Genomic DNA, 18,254 nt, shown 5'->3' with positions numbered 1-18,254 from the left:
GGGCTTTTAGACCTTTTAGTTGACATTAAACAGACTAAGCACTAATTTTGTACAAGCTTAGTTCTAAAATCTCAACCCAGAGTGTAACTGTTAAAAATCGCTGAAAATGTGTTATTTCATAAAAGTGTCACTTGGTCTATGTACACTCGCAAAACTAGTGTTTCCATAACCTTTTGCTGGGATATCAACAAAATATTTTTTCCGCCCTTCTGGAATCAAATCATTTGGTTAATGGGGCAATAGCGCAACACAGAAGGCTAAGAGGACCAAAATGTTTGCAAACAAATTTTCATTATTCTAGTTCAATCTTCCACAAACATACTGTACAGAGTCTTATGTGGTATAAAACAAAGGAAAACATCTCTGTCTATTCAGTTTAACAACACTGAAATAAAGCAATTAAGACTTTGGGGAATTCAAAGGTACAAGAAAAACAAAAGCGGTTAGCACTAATTCCTCAGCTTTTTTACCGTAAACATTTGTCATTAAAACATAGTGTTTGATATAGTTTCTTTTGTACTGCAAATACTTTTGGTCTCTCCTCACTGTAGAACAAATGAAGAATTAAATGAACCCCATAACATCCTCTGAAGGAGATGAAAAGATAAAGCTGCTAGACACATCTAGCTTATCTTAAGATTCCACTGTTTCTGAAATTTTCACACAAAAAAATACTGAAGCCTCAACTTAATGATGCTTATTTTTGGAAAGAATAAATACTGAGGTACAATAAATCCTACAGGACTAACAACAAGAGAAACATATTAACAGTTTCCTTTGGCAAATTTAACGGAAGTAAATGCTGATGTGAACCTAGAAAAAAATAATTACAAAACATATGAAATATGGAAATGCCATTAAAAAGTTAAGACAAAGGGAGTAATTCTAACTTTTAGACTGATGAAAGAAATGTTTTAGGCCCTTAAATGCAGAAAAGAAATACATTCTCTTTAAATTATTGTGTCCTGTTTGACAAAATATGCCTTGTTTATCTTTTTCCCCCTCCACTTAAAAAAAAAAAAGACAACAAAACAGTCTGCAATGCACACCCTAATGGTTTTGGCTGCAGACTGAATTTGAGTAAATATCATCATTTAGTCAGTATGTTGTGGTAGCTGAGGCTGCCGATGTGGTTAACCAGCTCAGGCAACATGTGTAAACATCGGAAACAAAACAAAACAAAAACAAAAAAGGTTCGGAGAATCCTCTCCCTGCGCTTTCTCACTCTCGATTGCTTGGTTTCAGGCTTGCTTTCATTTCTCTCTGACAAATCGCGTGGGGGAAACGCAAAACACTAAACAGAGATCCTATTTTAAACCCCCTTCTTCTGGCTTCTCAGAAAGGAGTATTGCTTAGTTCAAGTTCAGCACGTTTGCAAAGGTTCCAAGTCCTGCCGCCTCTGCCATTAAATGTCTTTTGATTTTGTCTATCAAACCAGCCTGAATCTTAGTACTACTTCATAACTTGCGACAAATTACACAGCCACATAACAGACCACCTCGGTTCAGACTTTCTCCCTCTCTTTAATGGAGAAGGGTCAGGTCCTTGCGCATGAGTGTTCAGCTCTTTCACTGTATTCAGCTTTGCTCCGTAGTGAGTAATTTGGGCTTTTGTATCCTGAAATATTATCCTGCCTCTAAAGAATAAATGCCTTGGCTGTTTCACACGCATCACTTTGTTTTCCTTTTATGTAACTTAACATATAAGCAAGAAGGATACAATGTTGATTGTAATAACATTCGGCACTTGAAAGCATCACCAAGTGTTTTTTTTAAAAGCGGTTTTCTGGTGGCCGACAAATTGGCCTGTGGTTATGTTGAGTGACTAATTGTATTTTCTTTTCTGGAAACTTGTGCAAAGTTGGCAGTTTTGTGTTAACACTAATACTTTTGTTTGGCATTTGTGCCCTATACTGACCAGACCATTTTTATACAAGTGAATTTTTTAAAAAAGACACTTACTTGAAGTATGGCAATAGTTTAAGGATAAAAAAGAAGCATGGATATTACACATCCCCTTGTAGTGTATGAAAAAAAGTGCATGACTGGATTTATGTACTAGTACAGGACATTTTAAAAAATCAGATCTGTGCTGTAAGGCATGCCAGCACCTCTTTATCACTATATCTAGCAGGTAGTAAAAACAAGACCATGTTTTTTTTTTTCCTTAAAAAATGTGCATTAATGCTAACATAAATGAATAGAGCTAGCCAGCAAACTATTTTTTTCCTGTATATCTAACAGCTGGATGTAACTGTAAAAATTAAACAAAAGAGTTAAACAACCATCAATACAATTGTTTTACATCATTGGCCTCTCAAGGCTAAATATTTACAGGTGAATCTGCCATGCTTTAATTGAAGATTCTCTCAAAACCTTAAAGTTCACAAAAGACAACTATAAGAAGTTCCTTTTATGTTTTTTCCCCCCCTTTATCTCTTTGCAGGCAACAGTCATAGGTACAACAAATTGTCTCTTTGGAGAGGACCAAAAATTGTTACTCTGTCAAAGTTTGGGCTAGTTGCACGCTTTTTTGTGTGTGCGCATGTGTATTTAAAGGGTATTTTGTTTCACCTCCAAATGAAAAGATCTGACTTCTTTCTCAAAACTATAAAGGAAAAAGACAAAAAATTTCAAAAGCACCTAGTGTTTATCTTCTTATATCTAAAGAAAAGAAAATGTGTGTGCGCGCGCGTGTGTGTATGCACACAGGTATACATGTGTGTGCACACGCGCGCGCACACACACCCTCCCCCAAGTACACAAGCACACACTATGGCAGTTCAGATACATAGGCCATCTGGTGAGAGCTGGCATTTGCAGTGTCCGTTCTGAGGCTAATCTACTGCAGTGAAGGGAATGTTTTTGTGGAGATTAGGGTTCTGGCTGTGCCGATTCCGGCTTCGCACAGAGGAAAACATCATATTGCAACCGGGGACTTTGCACTTGTGCATCTCTCGCAGATGCACGGTTTTGTAGTGCACCCGCAGCGTGCCCTTGTTGCTGTACATCTTGTGGCAAATGTTACACATGATCCCACCAGTGCTGCCGGACAAGCTGTTGAACGTCAGAGACCCTGCAACGTCGGCCCCGAGGCCGCCGGGCAGGGCGGGGGCCTCGGCCTTGTGCGCCGACTCCCCGCTGTCACTCGCCCCGTCGAGGTCGTCCAGGAGAATGCCCTCGTCGCTGCCGGCGTCGGATTCTCGGGAGGAATGGATGCTGCTGCTGGACTGGAGGCTGGAGGTGGTGCTCAGGTCCAGGACCATGTAATCCTCCGCCATGCCCCTCCCATAGCCGTTCAGGTGGGAGTCTTCCGTCCCCGCGGGAGAGGACGCGTCTTCCCTGAGGTCGAGCCCCAGGGGGTGCTGGGCCCCATAGATCTTCATCAAAAATTCATCCCGGAGGTCCTTGCTAAGGGAGGGCTGTGATGAGTCCAGGCCCATGTCATCGAGTTCTTTGGTCAACAGTTTACGATGCAGATTTATGTTGGCACTGTGTCTAGGAAAACAAGAGGGGAAGGGGGGGCGGGTAGGTGTACAGGGAGGGGGGAGGGCGAGAAAAAAGAGAGCATTTTAAAATGGATTCAGCTTCCGCCAGGCATCACCTAAGCGCATTCACTGCTAATGACGCTATTGTAAAAAGCAAGCATTTTCCTACATCCTCAGGATTGGGGAGTAAGTGGTAGTGGGGAGTGCAATAAGGGGAGCTTCTTCATTAACGTAATTTTTATAAGAGAGTAAAAGTCCTCAACGCAAGGATGAAAGCAAACCCATGCACCTTTTCCTGAATGATTGTTCTGTTCCTTTCACTCTGTAGCAGCATCAGCTGCAGAGAATCTCACAGCAGAGATTTGAAAAAATATACTGAATATGATAAACGAATGGAAACTTTCTGCTTCTCCAAACCAAATAATTTGAATTTACCGAAAAACAGAAGGAAACCCCCTTTTTTCTACAGTGAACACTTTAGAGGTATGAAAAGGATTCCTATTTTTAAAAAAGAGTAAATGGTTTAGATAATTTAGAATTCACTTGACAAAATAATTTGTTCCCTCTCATCTTCCTCATCTTATTTAAGAAAATAATTTAGCTTAAAAGGTTAGCAATTTATTTAATAAAAAGAGGGCTACACACTATCTTTAATATAAATCCCCTTTTTAAGAATGATTTGGGATCTCAGCTAAATCTAATAGTATAATACATTTATCTTCAGAAGCTGCTATATTTCAGACTTAAAAATAATATTTCAAGTAATTCCAAGTTGTAAACTTTAATCTTAAAAAAGGTGAAAAACAGAAGTTGGCTTAGTACACCCACCCCCCATTAAAAAAAAAAAAATCACACTCAACAGAAGAAAAAACAAACAAACAAAAAAGGGACCAAAAAAGAAAAAAACCCACACACGATAAATACCAAAAAAAAAAAAAAAAAATTCAAGCACAATAATAACACATGGTCCCTCCATTTTAACAACTGGAGTCCGTACTTCTTAGGCAAGCAAAACTTATACTGTACTCATTGAGTGCTTTGCTTGTATATATATATATATATATATATAAAGAAAAAAAAAACAAGATTTGTCCCAGAGCATCCATAGGGATGTCATGATTTACAAAGCCTGATAGGTTATTATCTATCTGAAAACATTGCCTTAGTATTTACATCCCCCATTTATTTTTAAAGTGCCCTTGGGCATATACCTCTCTCCACCTGCAAAGGCTTATGTTTGACAAGTGTCTAAATTGAAGGCTACCCTTCCAAAAAGCAAACCAATAAATAAATACAGATGCATATAAGCTTCTCAATAATGGTGGAAGCTCTACATCTTGGAGAAGTTAATTGTGATAATAGAAATGACCTAGAATGGCCAGGATCAAGTTCGACATACCTGCTGATTATAATTAAAAAGTATGGAAAATCCAAAATGAGTCACCCCATTCGGTGATGAGCATGGCTAATATTTCTTAGAGATGGTTGAGAGGTATGTGCCTCATAGACAAGAAAAGTGGGAAACCCGTTCCACCTTTCCACACAAGACAATATATAGCACTCTGGGTTTGAAGGGGCAGAGGGGCGGCGGCCCCCCTCTGCACAGCACTTAGAACGGCTGAGCTTACCTTGTGATAATAAGATCAGCTTTCTAATCTTTTGCTAAATCGATCACAAAAGAAAGCAAGAATGAGAGACAGAGAAAAAGAGAGAGAAGGAGAGAGAGAGAAAACAAATTCACATTCTAGACATCTGGTTTGGAAAAAAAACTTAAACAATAACATAGGGATTTAAAATGTTCTGATCAAAAAATCATTTTGTCATAAGCGATCATCTCATATGCTGTCTTGATGATTTTCAGATCAGCCGCATCATCCAAAAATCATAAATTAGGATAAACCAAATTCACAGCATCATCGTCATCCATAAATGAGCTCTATACAGATGCATGCAGTGTTGCGGATATGTGAATGATAAACAGAAGTGGTCCCCGGGGTCCCTGCTCTGACAGTCGCGCCCCGCCTCCTTGGTGTCAGATGGCAGATGATTCCAAATGCAGGTTGTTAAGCAGAGTGCAGGAAATGCCTACTGAGAAATCTTTCCCCCTGACATGTGGGTATGACACCACCAGAGTTATTACAAGAATGTGGAAATAGAGTTGCAGTACGTACTATTACTCCATTGATAAAACAACCTGCCAACCATAAGCAGCTTGCAGAATCCTACCCCTCTGTGTATTATTTTTAACACCCTCCCCTCCCTTAATTTCACAGACACACATTTTGCGATGACTCTAATCTAGAACTCTGGTGCTTCTCACACATCTGCAGCTACCGCTTCCTAGACTCACTGCTGAGAAAGCAGCAACCAGACACACAGCAGTCACATCAAGACGCACTGAATAAGGGAGAATAAATTAACATCGACAAAAGGACACACGGGTCCCCAGATGGACACATCTTCCCTGAGATGACTTGTGAAATTACACATCTCCACTGTTGTGGTACCAGGAAGAGATGTTTCTCTTCATGTCTCACTTACAGCAATAGAAATCTGTAATCTAATTAGATGAGGTACCAGCCCTCAATATCTGTCAACCAAATGATGTGCAGAAATGTGTAGACCAGCTCTGGCACTCGGTTCAACAGTGTCCCTTTTCCGCTGTCAGCAGTACTGTTGGCTTCTGCTAATATAATTACATTGACTTTTATTCAATTAAGTGCCATCCTTGCCTTTAAAAAAAAAGCTACTTTATCAATTGATTCAGGTGTAATGCAATAATAAAGATGAACTCATGGCAGTGCATTAGCTCTGCTGTTCATAACTTCAGTACACGGGTTCATTCGTGGTAGTCGATTTCCATTATGCAACCACAGTTCAAGAGAATTGATTCTTTTATGTTCATTTCTTAATCTATTTCATTTTTGTGTAATAATCCTCTGAAATGCCATATGCAAAATACTAGAATTAGGGATAGGAAGAACATGGAAAGCTTACTGGTTCACTCTCATGATGGTGGGCTTGGAGCTATTCTAACTTAACTCCCAGTATTACTGGAGTGGAAAGAGGCAAAGCGAGAGGAGAGGAGATAGACTCTTGAGAGAGTCCTGATCCTGTACCTCAGGAGGTTAGCTTTGCCTCCACAGAATGGACAAAAAGCAGCACTTGATGTTAACAGAGACCTGGACTCAGTCAATCCAAACTATGAACTGCCACAGAACACTCTCCGAGGAGAAGACACGAAGACCTGGAGTTAACAGCAACTTACAAGTTTACATGGATCAGCAAAACCTAGAGAGGTTAAAAAGAAAAGGAAGATGAAGAGACACAGAAAGAAAAGTCACCAAGAGACTATCAGGTATACAAGGAAGAGGATTCTAAAAAGTGGAAGACAACCAGAGAGTGCTGGATATGGGAGGACCCCCGGCAGAGGAAGTGATGGGCAGCTGTCTGTGATCAGGAGCAGGAGGACTCCAGAAAGGAACAGAGTTTGAGTTCTCCAGAGATGAGTTTTTCTAGAAAATAAACCGAATGTTCTGAATATTTGTCTCCAGAAAAGAGGAAAAAATAACCATGAACTAAAACTGTATTAGAACTTATTATACTTTATAAGAATGTCAGCAGTACAAAAGCTGTTTCTATTTGTGTTGATTGGGTATTACGTAGGTAATACCAATATGAGGAGGCAGCTTCCTCTTACAGAGAAAAGAAAAAGACTGGGATGAAGACAAAAGGTAAGTTGATAAGTAGAGGAAGGAAGGATCTGATGTTACTGGGGATCTCATCAAGACAGTAGGCCAAACTGTAGTTCCATGATGGTCACTTTTACGAACACAAACTATATCTTATGCAACCTCAAGTCTCCTGCTGCTCAAGTAGAATACTGGGTTGACCAAAAAGTTCATTTAGATTTCCCCATCACATCTGATGGAAACACGCTAACTTTTGATCAACCCAATACTTTGCACATGGGACATAATTAAAAGTGCATTTATTTGACTTCAATCAGTAATAGGCACAGTCTTAAACTTTCCCCAAAACAAATTACAGAAGTGAAAACAATGATCCCAGGACTGGAAACATGTACCTAAAGATTTAAGAAATGACACAGATAATATAGCAGAGGATAGTTCTGACCCACTCACACCCCATTGTGGTGCAAGGTAATGCTACATAACTAGGGCATGACACAGTCCTATAACTTGGGCGATGCTTAGAACCACAAATGTTTCTTCTGACCTCTGCACTCACTCCTACTATTTCTGTACTGAGTTTACCAAAGCCTCTTGAAAACTAAGAGCACCTTTAAAAGCAAAAGGTAATGAAGCTTATATGACATAGAAGAGGTCATGAAACCAGACTTACTATTTGAAATGCTTAGTGGGAGCATTCTAACTAGATTAAAGTGGACTACCACTCATTTTTGGTTTCTTCAATGAAAACAAGTCAATTATATCTCAGTTAAAAAAAGAAAATTTTAGCATGCAACCACGGAAGACAGCAAATCCAACAGTCAAATAAATGCAAACACCCTTTAGAGAAAGTCAGTCCTGTCTTGAGCTTTTCTTTCCTCACATTTCCCTTTTTAAGCTGGTTCAAATACCTAGTTCAACTTAATGCAATGTTTAACCACAAAAAGAAAAAAAAAATAAGCACACTGAAAAAGGGTTTTGAGATTTTAACTTTGGTTTTGAGATACAAATAAGAACTTTTTTGAAAAATAAGAATCTCATGACCAAGTTAGAAAATCAAAACGTGGCCATGAAACTGAATCAAGCTATAGGTTACATAAGAAGCCCAATCTAACCTTAATTCTTAATCAGTTCTGAGCCATCCTAAACTTACTGAACTGAAACAAAATACTTGATAATTAATTGCAGTGCCCCAGGTGAAGTAGAACCGAGGCTCCATTTTGGCCTAACTTTTGCCTTTATTTTTTCTGGTTATCTTTGCCACTTCACACACATGCACATACCTCAAATTGTCCAGAATGATCACAGTGAAGTATACACAGTAGATACCACCACATATAAATAGTGTATGTGTGTTTTTATGCATGTATATGGGCATACATAAATTTATATTCAACCTGTAATATAAAATATAAAATCTGGATGCCGGGTTTGAGTGTATTGTTGGACAGAGTCAATATTCCTGATTGGAAATGTAAATCTGCTCTCCAAATCCACAGAAACGGAAAGTTAAAACTTTTGTGCCTTATTTATTCTCTTATCTAGATTGCCATGACACTACCTGTTGTCCTGAATGCCTCAAAACTATTTGTATTCCCATTTATTGATGGTGGTATACTTATAGCTCTGAGAAGTCATGATATTTTTGATAGTATATACATTTTTTGCAAAATGAGCAGGTGCTCTCTAAGGTAGTATTTAAAGATTTTCTCCAAAAGATTTGAAAACCATTCCCAGCTCAGGAAATTCAATGTAAAATTTTAGTGAACAATGCTCAGCCCCTCCCACCCCCCAAAAGTACAGAAGTACATGATAAATGCAAGAAACAAAAGCTAAGCAAATTCTTGCAAAGTAAAAGTATGAAATCCAGTGCCTTCAATCCCTTTCAATATAAAACAAATCATCCATACTGGTCACGCAGACAGTTCTCTCTCCATTCAAATTATTCACTTGAAGATAAGCTCCTACCAAACTCTTTAGGGGTTTAGCTAATTTACTGCACAGATACGGCACGTCTGTTGTAATAACAGGTAGGATGTATTGGGGTCGACCATTTATCAGAATTAGACTTCTTTTCTCAATTCACAGTGAATTATGCTGCCTACATGACTCCCCTCTCTCAGAGCCTGCCATCCCCTTACGGCCCCTAATGTGGCAGGCAAACCAAATTGACAGTCTCATCTTGTCAACAAGGGGCGATTCTCCTGAGGAGCCATTTAACTTTGCCGAGGAAGCAATGTATTAATGTGCCTGTCCCAGGAATGTTAATCATCTTCAAGCTTCCGACCTAACTTTGACGTGAACGAAATCACCAAATTTGTTTACTAAATGAATCGTAATATGCTAATAAGAAAGCATGACATATATGGAAGAGCCAAACAGATGGTTTGTTTACTCCACTTTGCAACTTTATAAATGTTGTAACTCTGAAGATGTTAGTGAGAATTATTGGTTTGCTGGCAGAGGCGAACGTGTCTCTCGCATACTAAATCTGGCACTACGGCTACAAAACAATTTGTCATTGCTGTGGAATGCATAAAAAATGTTAATGTAGCGATGGCATTTGGGAAGGCAGATTGGTGGATGGAAAATGTCTATGCTGGATGCTCAGGTTAAGTGCAGAATTGATATCCAACACTGTTCCCTAACCATTTTACTTCTGAGCTGTATCTGACGCATCGAGGCTTCTCCAGGGTGCTGATTATTCAATAGATAACCTGTTGCGCTGTAATGTGAGATGTGTGTTACACTGTGAATAGGATTATGTTTTCACAGCACTTGGAAAATTTCTCAATCAGGCAGCTCATATGGTGCTCAGCTTACTACTACTGTTGGGTAAAAGAAAGCAAAGCCATTCACCCCGGCATCTTTTAAGGACTTGAATAAAATCTGAGCTACAGTTTTGAGATTTATATTTACCCTGGATGAACTAACTCTCCAGTTTTCCATCCGATGTTTTATCATCTTATACAAAGAGTTCCGAAGATCTATTTCCAAAACAGTAAGAATGCATTTTTCTCTTGACATTCAAATTTCTTCTCCTATTTAAAAATAAGCTTTCTTTTCTAATGTGTACAACATGGAACATCAGTTTCTTTCTGAGGTCTTTTTCAAAGGAAATACTTCCTAACTATCCAAGAAGGTTTTATATTATTAAAACAATTTGTGATCTTTTAAAAAGAGAGCATTAGGGATGTGCGAGTTCCCCAGGGGACAGGATTTTGTAGGCAATATTATAATTGAGCTACAGCCTTATCTAGAATTCTGTGTTGAAAATGAAACTATTTAAGACACATGAGCAAAAAGAATGCACAAAAATCTATCTTTGGTTAAATGGTGTCAAAACTACCAACAGAAAAACTTCAGTTAAGCAACCAGCAACACAACTATGCTACCTTTCAATGTTTAGAAACATTCAGATTTTTCTGAAATTCTTTTTACTCCTGATTCACACAAGCATAGCCATAGAAGCAGAATTCTGTATGAAAGAGGTGCTTATTGCTTCCAATACCATTAACCACTTCCCCCAACTTCTTAGTCCTATATATACATAATGAGACCACCACGCATCTTGTGGGATTCACCTGGTGTATCACCATAGAGTGAAATTTCTACCAGTGTGCCGAAGAGAAACGAGAGCAAAGCAAGCTAAAGAAACCTCTGACTTCATCTTTTTGCCCAAGGATCACTTTGGAGCAAGAAACATTAGCGGCTATCCCAGCCTGGCGCATCTCTCTCATTTGAAGCATCTCCTCGTTCCTGACCAACAAAGAAAATTTCAATAAAGTACTTTTACTGGTTTAACAACAGTGAGCTCTTGGGATTGTCAAAGTGCTAAGCCTTTTCCAAGGAGAGAAGAAATCAGCAGCTCAAATATAATTAACCTTCCATTCTCAATGCAAACTGCCACGCACAGGAGCTCTGCAGTCTATTAGCGAAGTTATAATGGCCAACAGGCAGAAGCGAAATTGGTCAAAAAGTTGGCTGCTGCTGTCATATTTTTGGAATTATGATTAATGGCACTAATAATGTGGATGATTACTGATATGTGTATCTCCAGCAGTTTATCATATTGCTCTGGCTGCCTACGTCCACAATAAGCAGGATGCTATCATTTACCTCTTTATTGAAGGCAATCCTTCTCTTGAAGGAGCATATTCTAATTACTTCGTAATGTTTTATGTCTTAAACATTTTGCAGCTCTGGACCTTGCCAACTGCTTCATGTCTACCATTGATTAATTACTGAATGTTTAATCAAAATTTAGAACCTAATGTAGTCATTTATGAGCACGCTGCAGTGCCAAAGTAGTTAGGCTCTGCTCCCAAGTTTGGGGAGTGCTGGGTTAAAAATCAAATCCCAGCCAGGCATGAGGATCCAAGAATTTCACCTTGGGTGCTCTGAGGTTGCCAATTCCATCTCTGCTGATGAATGGAAGGTAATCTAACTACAGGGTAAACAGCATCTTTACCTCCCCTCTCCCCACTGGATCTCTCTTTCCCTGTTCTCCTGATTCCCTAATCAACAGAGCACTGCTGACTGCTTGCTTCTGAGTGCAAGAAGGTTCTCGTGAAAACCCATCTCAAGAACATAGCTTTGAAGTGGTTAAACAAGTGAAAAATAATTTGCTGGGACAAATACATAAGTTTTTTTTTTTTTAATGTGGATTTTTTATGGTACTGTCATACAACCATTCACCGTTGAAGTTAAGTGTTTTTTTAATACCATTACTGAACTGCTGAAATGGATGCTAATATAGCTTGGAGTGCTAATGTCAAGTCCTGGTAATAAAAAAGACAGACTGCTGAATGAAATAATTTCAAGTAAAAAATAGAACAAAAGTGCTCTCTCTCTTGCTCTCTACTTTTATTGAATTGGGACTGACTGAGCCAATTGCTTTAGAAGTCTGTAAAACACAATTACTAGTGAGCGGACTGACCCCCCAGTGCCCCCTTGGTGACAGAGCAGACTAAAAAGCCAGCAGAGTTCGAGCGGCTCCCCTCAGCTGGCCATCAGACCCATGAGGCTTACTTCTGAAGGTCTGTTGTTCTCATCGCCCAAATCTGTCTCTTCTGACTGAAAAAAATCTTATTTCCCATCCATGTGCTAAAGTAACTTCATACATCATTTCCCAAGAGGAAGATGTCTACTCTGGCAATTAAGGATGATCTGTCTTTTGATATTCTTATTTATGTGGTTGTTCACATATAAACACACATATACTTTATGTGGATACATTTAGATGAGAACGTTAGCATAATTTCTGAATAGCTGGCAATAATTCCAATTGATATATGCAATAGCAAACTGGAGGCATCACTAAGGTATGTTCAGGTTAGAAACACAGTTTTTTTTCCTTGTCTTTTTTTTACTAAGGTAAAGTCAAAATAATTAGAGCAAGCAAGAAAAAGAAACTAGAAGTAGGTAACATTTCCCCCCCTTGTTAATAAAAGAAGTAATAAACTCCATAAAGTACTAGAGTTAAGATCACTAACACTTCAGGCATAACAGCTTTTTACCAGGAATTTACAACTCCTGTTTTAATTCAAGCCGCTTGCATTAGGACATAAAATCTAGGTATTTTTTAAAAAGTGTAGCTTTCTGTTAAGTAACTGAAGAAAAATTGTCCTTTCCTGAAAAGCATTCTTTTTTCCTCTTTCTCAGCTTGCTTCTCTCTCACACATGCACACACACACATCTTGGCACTCAAGAATCAAAGTTAATAAATCCTTTTTTTATGACATTGTAATTTTTTGGCAAGTGTAAACTCCTTTCATATTCTGCCACATTCATTTATTTGAAGCTTGTGGGAGTCTTACGGCAAAAACATTAAATTATTTCTGAGAAGGCTTTTTAAAAACAGAAAAAAGAAACGCTTTCTAGCCCAACCTTCACAGAGAAAGAAAAGTCTGTCTCCTTAGCACAACAACAACAACAAATCACTCCGCAAGAAAGGGCTGGTAGAAGCCTCTTACGGTATGGAGAACCCATCTTTGCAGGAAGGATACAAGCAAATACTAATAAGTGTGTGAAGTCTCATAACTTGCTTCCAGGTGAGAAATGGCCTTTTTTATTTGTTTTAAAAAAGAAAAGACTGTCTACAAAAACAAATACTTAGAATGAATCATTATAAGAAAGAATGAGATCAAAGAAGTCTATCAGGGGATCAGATAGGTGGTGGGAGACCCAAGGGAGACAGAAATCATGAAGATGACCCTTTCACAGTGGTGCCATCCTGAAAATTACCAACTATGCATGCAGTATGTACATGCTGATCTAAATGCTATTTCTGCCTGGATTTTCAAGTTCCCGATGGAGAGAGCAGGAGCTCATTCCTTTTGAGGGAAGGTAGGAACACAGGGTATATGGAAGCATTGCATTTACACAGTGGAAGTTATGTAGCCACAAGAGATTTAATGGTACTCTCATCAAGAGAAATTTGTAAGAACTTTGAATCATGGACAGGAAGTCCTTTGCTCGCCATTAAGCTTTGTTGTCCAGTTGGTAGGCAGTTTGGTGGAAGTGATTGGTGTACTTCTTGGGCTGGAGGAGTGAAAGGTCAGCAGAGGCTTAAATGAGCTTGTCTTACATCCAGCTGGGCCAGCAGGAGGTCATTAGGAAGATCCGAGGCTCATGGTAGGCTTGACAGAGCCTCTCCCCACGATACAAGGAGGCCGTTTTGCTCACTGCTCTTCTCCCAGGATATAAAAAGAACCCCAGAGACAGGAATGACACCGAAGTTTATCTTACTACCAAAGTTTCGCTTGAGGAGGACACAACTAGCAATTACTCAGAAGGGGAAATTTATTTTGTTTGTTTGCCTTTGATGGAAAGTAATGGAGATGAGTACAAAATGCCTATTGATCTCCTGGCTGTATTGTGAAACCAAAAAGGGTAACAGAGGGGGAAAAAAATGTTTTCCTTTAAAAGTCAGAGGACCCATGTGACTTTACCTTTTAAAAGAATTCTGGTAAAGGAGAGCTGCAGTTTGGGTGGCAAAAAATATAGGAAATGAAAAAGCTGATGCCTTAAAGTGTTCTCTTCTCCTACTTGGAGAAGATTAACACACTGTTTGACAGCTAATTGTATCAGGGCAAATACACTAATGGTTATCTTAAATTGGTGCTAAGTGGCTCATTTCTTGGCGGTATTGCCTGGTGAATTCATATGCATTTATTGAAAATCTCTCTTTGGAAACTTACAGAGAACTTTTCTAAGCACAGAATGATGGGAAAAATGGATGTCGCTGCTGGGAAGGTGATAACAGGAGACAGGTAGCATGTTTTCGCATCTTCACCTCTGCTGTTAATGTATGCAGTGACTCGTCAGAGGTAGCTTATGTTAATTTATTCCTGCACACCTGTACAGGGCTGGAAGTCAGGTAATCAAACAAGCAAAAGCTATACATCTCTGCTTTTTAGCTACGGCTACCCAGAGGCCTATATAGGAACAAATTTAGTTCTGGAGACATCAGCAGGTTTTAATAAACCAAATACAGATGTCTTACTTCATACAAATCAAGAAGTTTACATGTTTAAATCTGGACGGATTTAAGTAGCAATCAAAGAGAAGGTTTCCACTTGGCACCAATGGTTGCCTCATATTTATTTATAAATCACCCTAAGCAAATATTATTTTGTTTCTAAATTTATTCATGGGGCTGAATCACCTTTCCTACACCTTGAAGATCAAACATAATGCTTACCTTTCTGATAAAATTCAAGACAAACTGTAGCAATGAGTGGCCACTATTCTCAGAGGGAAGAGAGGAACAAAGATGGTAAAATTCATGTTAAGATGAAAAACAAACAGATTAAATATTTCTTTCTATGCAGACCATCTAGTTTCTGTGGACAAAGTCTTCATTATAGTTGAGGGAGTTTAAAACAGCCAATCACTGAAACAGATATAAATAGATTTTTAACATACTAGCAAATGATAAGGAATTCAGCAGAAGAGGACACAGGGGTTTTTATTTTTTGGAATAAAAACCAAATGTAATTTATAAATGGGATTCCCTAATATACAGATGATCCATGGCCACTCAGCCCTCCTGGGGATCAAAATACCAGACAGAGGATGAGAAATGACCAAAGAAAGCCAGGGCCAACCAATTCTATGATACTCTTCAAGAAAATGTCCTTAATGAAGACTGTAGGTTCTAGCCCAGTTAGAATTCTTCTTCCCAGGGAGTATTTTCATAGGTATACTTCAAAACCTAGTGTCAGCTTTGCTGTTCCCTGACAGAAGAGCATCTTAGCAGAAAAATCAAGGGACAAACAAGAAAGAAGTACAGGTGTCTAGTGACTGTCGGGTGTAACATTACACACTCCTATCAGTATTCACTTAAATATCAGCCATCGCCTTATAGTTCTGTGGTTCTTTACAGGGAAAGTAATTTACATTGTGCTTCTAAAACTCAGAATAAAAATTACCCTGACAGCCACCTAGTGACCAGACGAATTGGAGTTTGTGCATATTAGCTTGCTGTGTGTCATTAGTATGGAATGGTCCTCCTTGCTTTCAAATTTATTAAACTCACACTCATTCACAAACGTATAGAAAGGACACTTCTGACATTTAGAATCCTCAGCCCTCACAAACCTTGCTTTGTGCCCCGCTCTCTCTCTCATGTCCCTTTTGGCGACTTCACACAAAGAATATTGTTTTTCAAAAAGGTTTCAATCTCATCTTACAAGACCTAGAAAGATGCTAAGCAAAGACTTGGACAACTCTGCTGAGTAGCTGCCAAATGTAACACACAGCATTTACCATCTTTCTACTTCCATCCTGCTGACTGCTTGTCTGAGACCAAACATACAACTCCCGCAAATACAACCAGCTTGGAAGAAGCCGAGGAAGACCTGCTTCTCAGTCCTATAAGGTGTTCTAAGCCCAAAGACAAGAAGGCTGCTTTCATAAATAGAAGGAAGAGGGTTTATTCTGTTGGTTTATCATAGGTAAACCCCTTGCATACTTGGACCCCAACTCAAAATGCCTTCTAATGCTGTTTGCCAAGGAAGAAGATGTAGAGTCCAGGATGGATGAATTGAGACTGGGGAGAGGAGAGAAATGGACGCAAGGACAGCAGGATTAAAGACAAAGGAGGATTTCTGTATGGGAAGGTATGTTGGCTCAGAGAAAGGTAAGAAAACTTAGCCTAGCTTCCTAGTGAACCGAAAAGGGAAAAAGCAGGGACATAAAATTCCTGGAGTTCTTGTGACTGAAACAGTAAAAGTGAAGAGACAAGGGAAGAGAAGTCTACTGGGTAGATTTGAGATGTGAGGCAGAGGCTTTGTGAATAAGGAGATCAAATTACAGGTCAACATTAGTTGATGACAATGAAACAGGGGTACAGTTATAGTGCAGTTATGTTTCCTGAGATGCAGAAGAGGATGATATTCAATGGCATCCCTGCTTTTGCTTATTTGGTGGTAGCTATGCTCATATATTAAGTCATAGACTCAACAAGGATGAACACGCTTCTTATTAAAAAAAAGTTGACGTATCAAAGTTTCTGCTAAGTGTTTACCCTGAGGTCAAAAGATTTGAGGACTCTTGAAAAGCAAAGTTTCAAGTGAGAATCAGAAGACTTTCTTGTACAGTACTTTTTTTTTTTTTCCAATTTGCTTTTTATTGTGTGTGACAAAATTCCAGAATTAAAAAGATTTGGCGTGACATGCTATTTCACCCATATGAAATGTAATCACCTGTCTTCTGGGGTTTGCAATCTCTTGGGAGACTGAACATATGTGGGAGAATATCTGTATTATGCTTCCCACCTGGAATATCCTATATCCTAGTAATGCTGGGCAGTGGCCTCAACTTGTATATGGATGGTCACCCATGGAACACTCAATCCTTAGAATAAAATTAGAGGCTGAAATATTCTGCTGCTATCAGTAAATGTTTTTCCTCAGACAAACCACCCTCTCCACAGTACTTTCTTACAGTGGGGCAGAAAAACAGCGCTTGTGTTTCCTAGTGGCTTGATGTAAATGAAAGCACCAAGCTTTGGGTGTTGTAGCCTTTGGTCTCAGAGCCATTTATTTGAGTGTTATGACTTGCAGTATTTTCAGCAAACCAACTAAAACTGTGATAGGAATTCATGCAAATAAGCTTAAATTTTGGCTTGTCTTCAAACACTCCATTTCCATAAATATTTTATGCAGTTTTTCATGAGTCTTTTATTTTTGTTAAAAAAAAAAAAATCCAATGCATTAACCTCATTATCACAAGTGCACTATTTCAAATGTAAAAGAGTGAATATTACTTACAAACGTGGGGGGGATGGATATAGTATTATATTTTATTATTCAAAGTCTAGCTATCTTAACTGCTGTATTTTGGGACTGTCAATGATAACTTCGAACTGAAAAGAACTCTGTGACCATAAAACATTTTTACAGAGCAAGGTAAATGGAGTTGGGGGGAGGGAATTTTTTAAGAAGATAGATTTCTCTTCAAAGCATGTTTTGAATTGTATGAAGAAAGCCACTGAATTTTTTCTCAGAGATTTTGCTTTTCATGCATTGGGTCCCTTGTATTTTAGTAGAAAGGAAAAAGTATTTTCTTCTTTTATTTTTAAGAAGACTGAACTTTTAAGTATGGAAAAAAAACATTCTAGAGGCAGATCACTACTTTTCAGTGTACTTCTGTTATATGTTACTTTATCAAACAACTCTACCCATCAGGGAAACACCAGAATTTGGGTGGTAGCTATTTGGAAACTTCCTAGTTAATACTGTTTCTTCTACATGTATTGATTTTTACCATGTAAAAAATTTTCTCCAGATGCATTATTAAAAGACAATGTAAAACCAAAAACTGCATTTGCTATAATGGGATGAACTAACTGTGTGACTCTAGTTAGGCTGGTATATAATACTCTGCTCACAAGCTTATCTCCACAAGAGGAGGACAACTGTGTTACTCCACCAGTGACCACCTTAACACATTCCTTTTATATTACATTTTCTTTAAGATTGAAAAAGAACACTGTAGGTTTAGGACCAGCTGCTTCTGTTTAAGCCCAACTGTTTCAGAGCCACAGCTACATACCTAAGGTGTGATGT

General features: G+C 38.6%; 1 protein-coding gene across 13 annotated transcripts in view; it reads right to left on the bottom strand.

Moving 5' to 3' along the window:
• Nucleotides 1-274: 274 nt before the first annotated feature.
• Nucleotides 275-18,254, bottom strand: part of BNC2 (basonuclin zinc finger protein 2) — a 460,748-nt gene continuing 442,768 nt past the window's right edge. For 9 of the 13 annotated variants that reach the window (XM_065907673.1, XM_065907672.1, XM_065907675.1 and 6 more), the window contains one exon: nt 275-3,497. In XM_065907673.1, coding sequence (XP_065763745.1) covers nt 2,837-3,497 — 661 coding nt within the window. In that variant the 3' untranslated portion in view covers nt 275-2,836. Of the gene's footprint in view, nt 3,498-5,115; nt 5,150-18,254 lie in introns of all 13 variants that reach the window. The other 4 variants (XM_065907681.1, XM_065907685.1, XM_065907683.1 and 1 more) reach the window with 3 other exon arrangements.

Source organism: Muntiacus reevesi, chromosome 17 (genome assembly GCF_963930625.1).
Source record: "Muntiacus reevesi chromosome 17, mMunRee1.1, whole genome shotgun sequence".
NCBI lineage: Eukaryota > Metazoa > Chordata > Mammalia > Artiodactyla > Cervidae > Muntiacus > Muntiacus reevesi.
The sequence above is the reverse complement of the archived record's forward strand: the minus strand, read 5'-3'. Positions and strand labels throughout refer to the sequence as shown.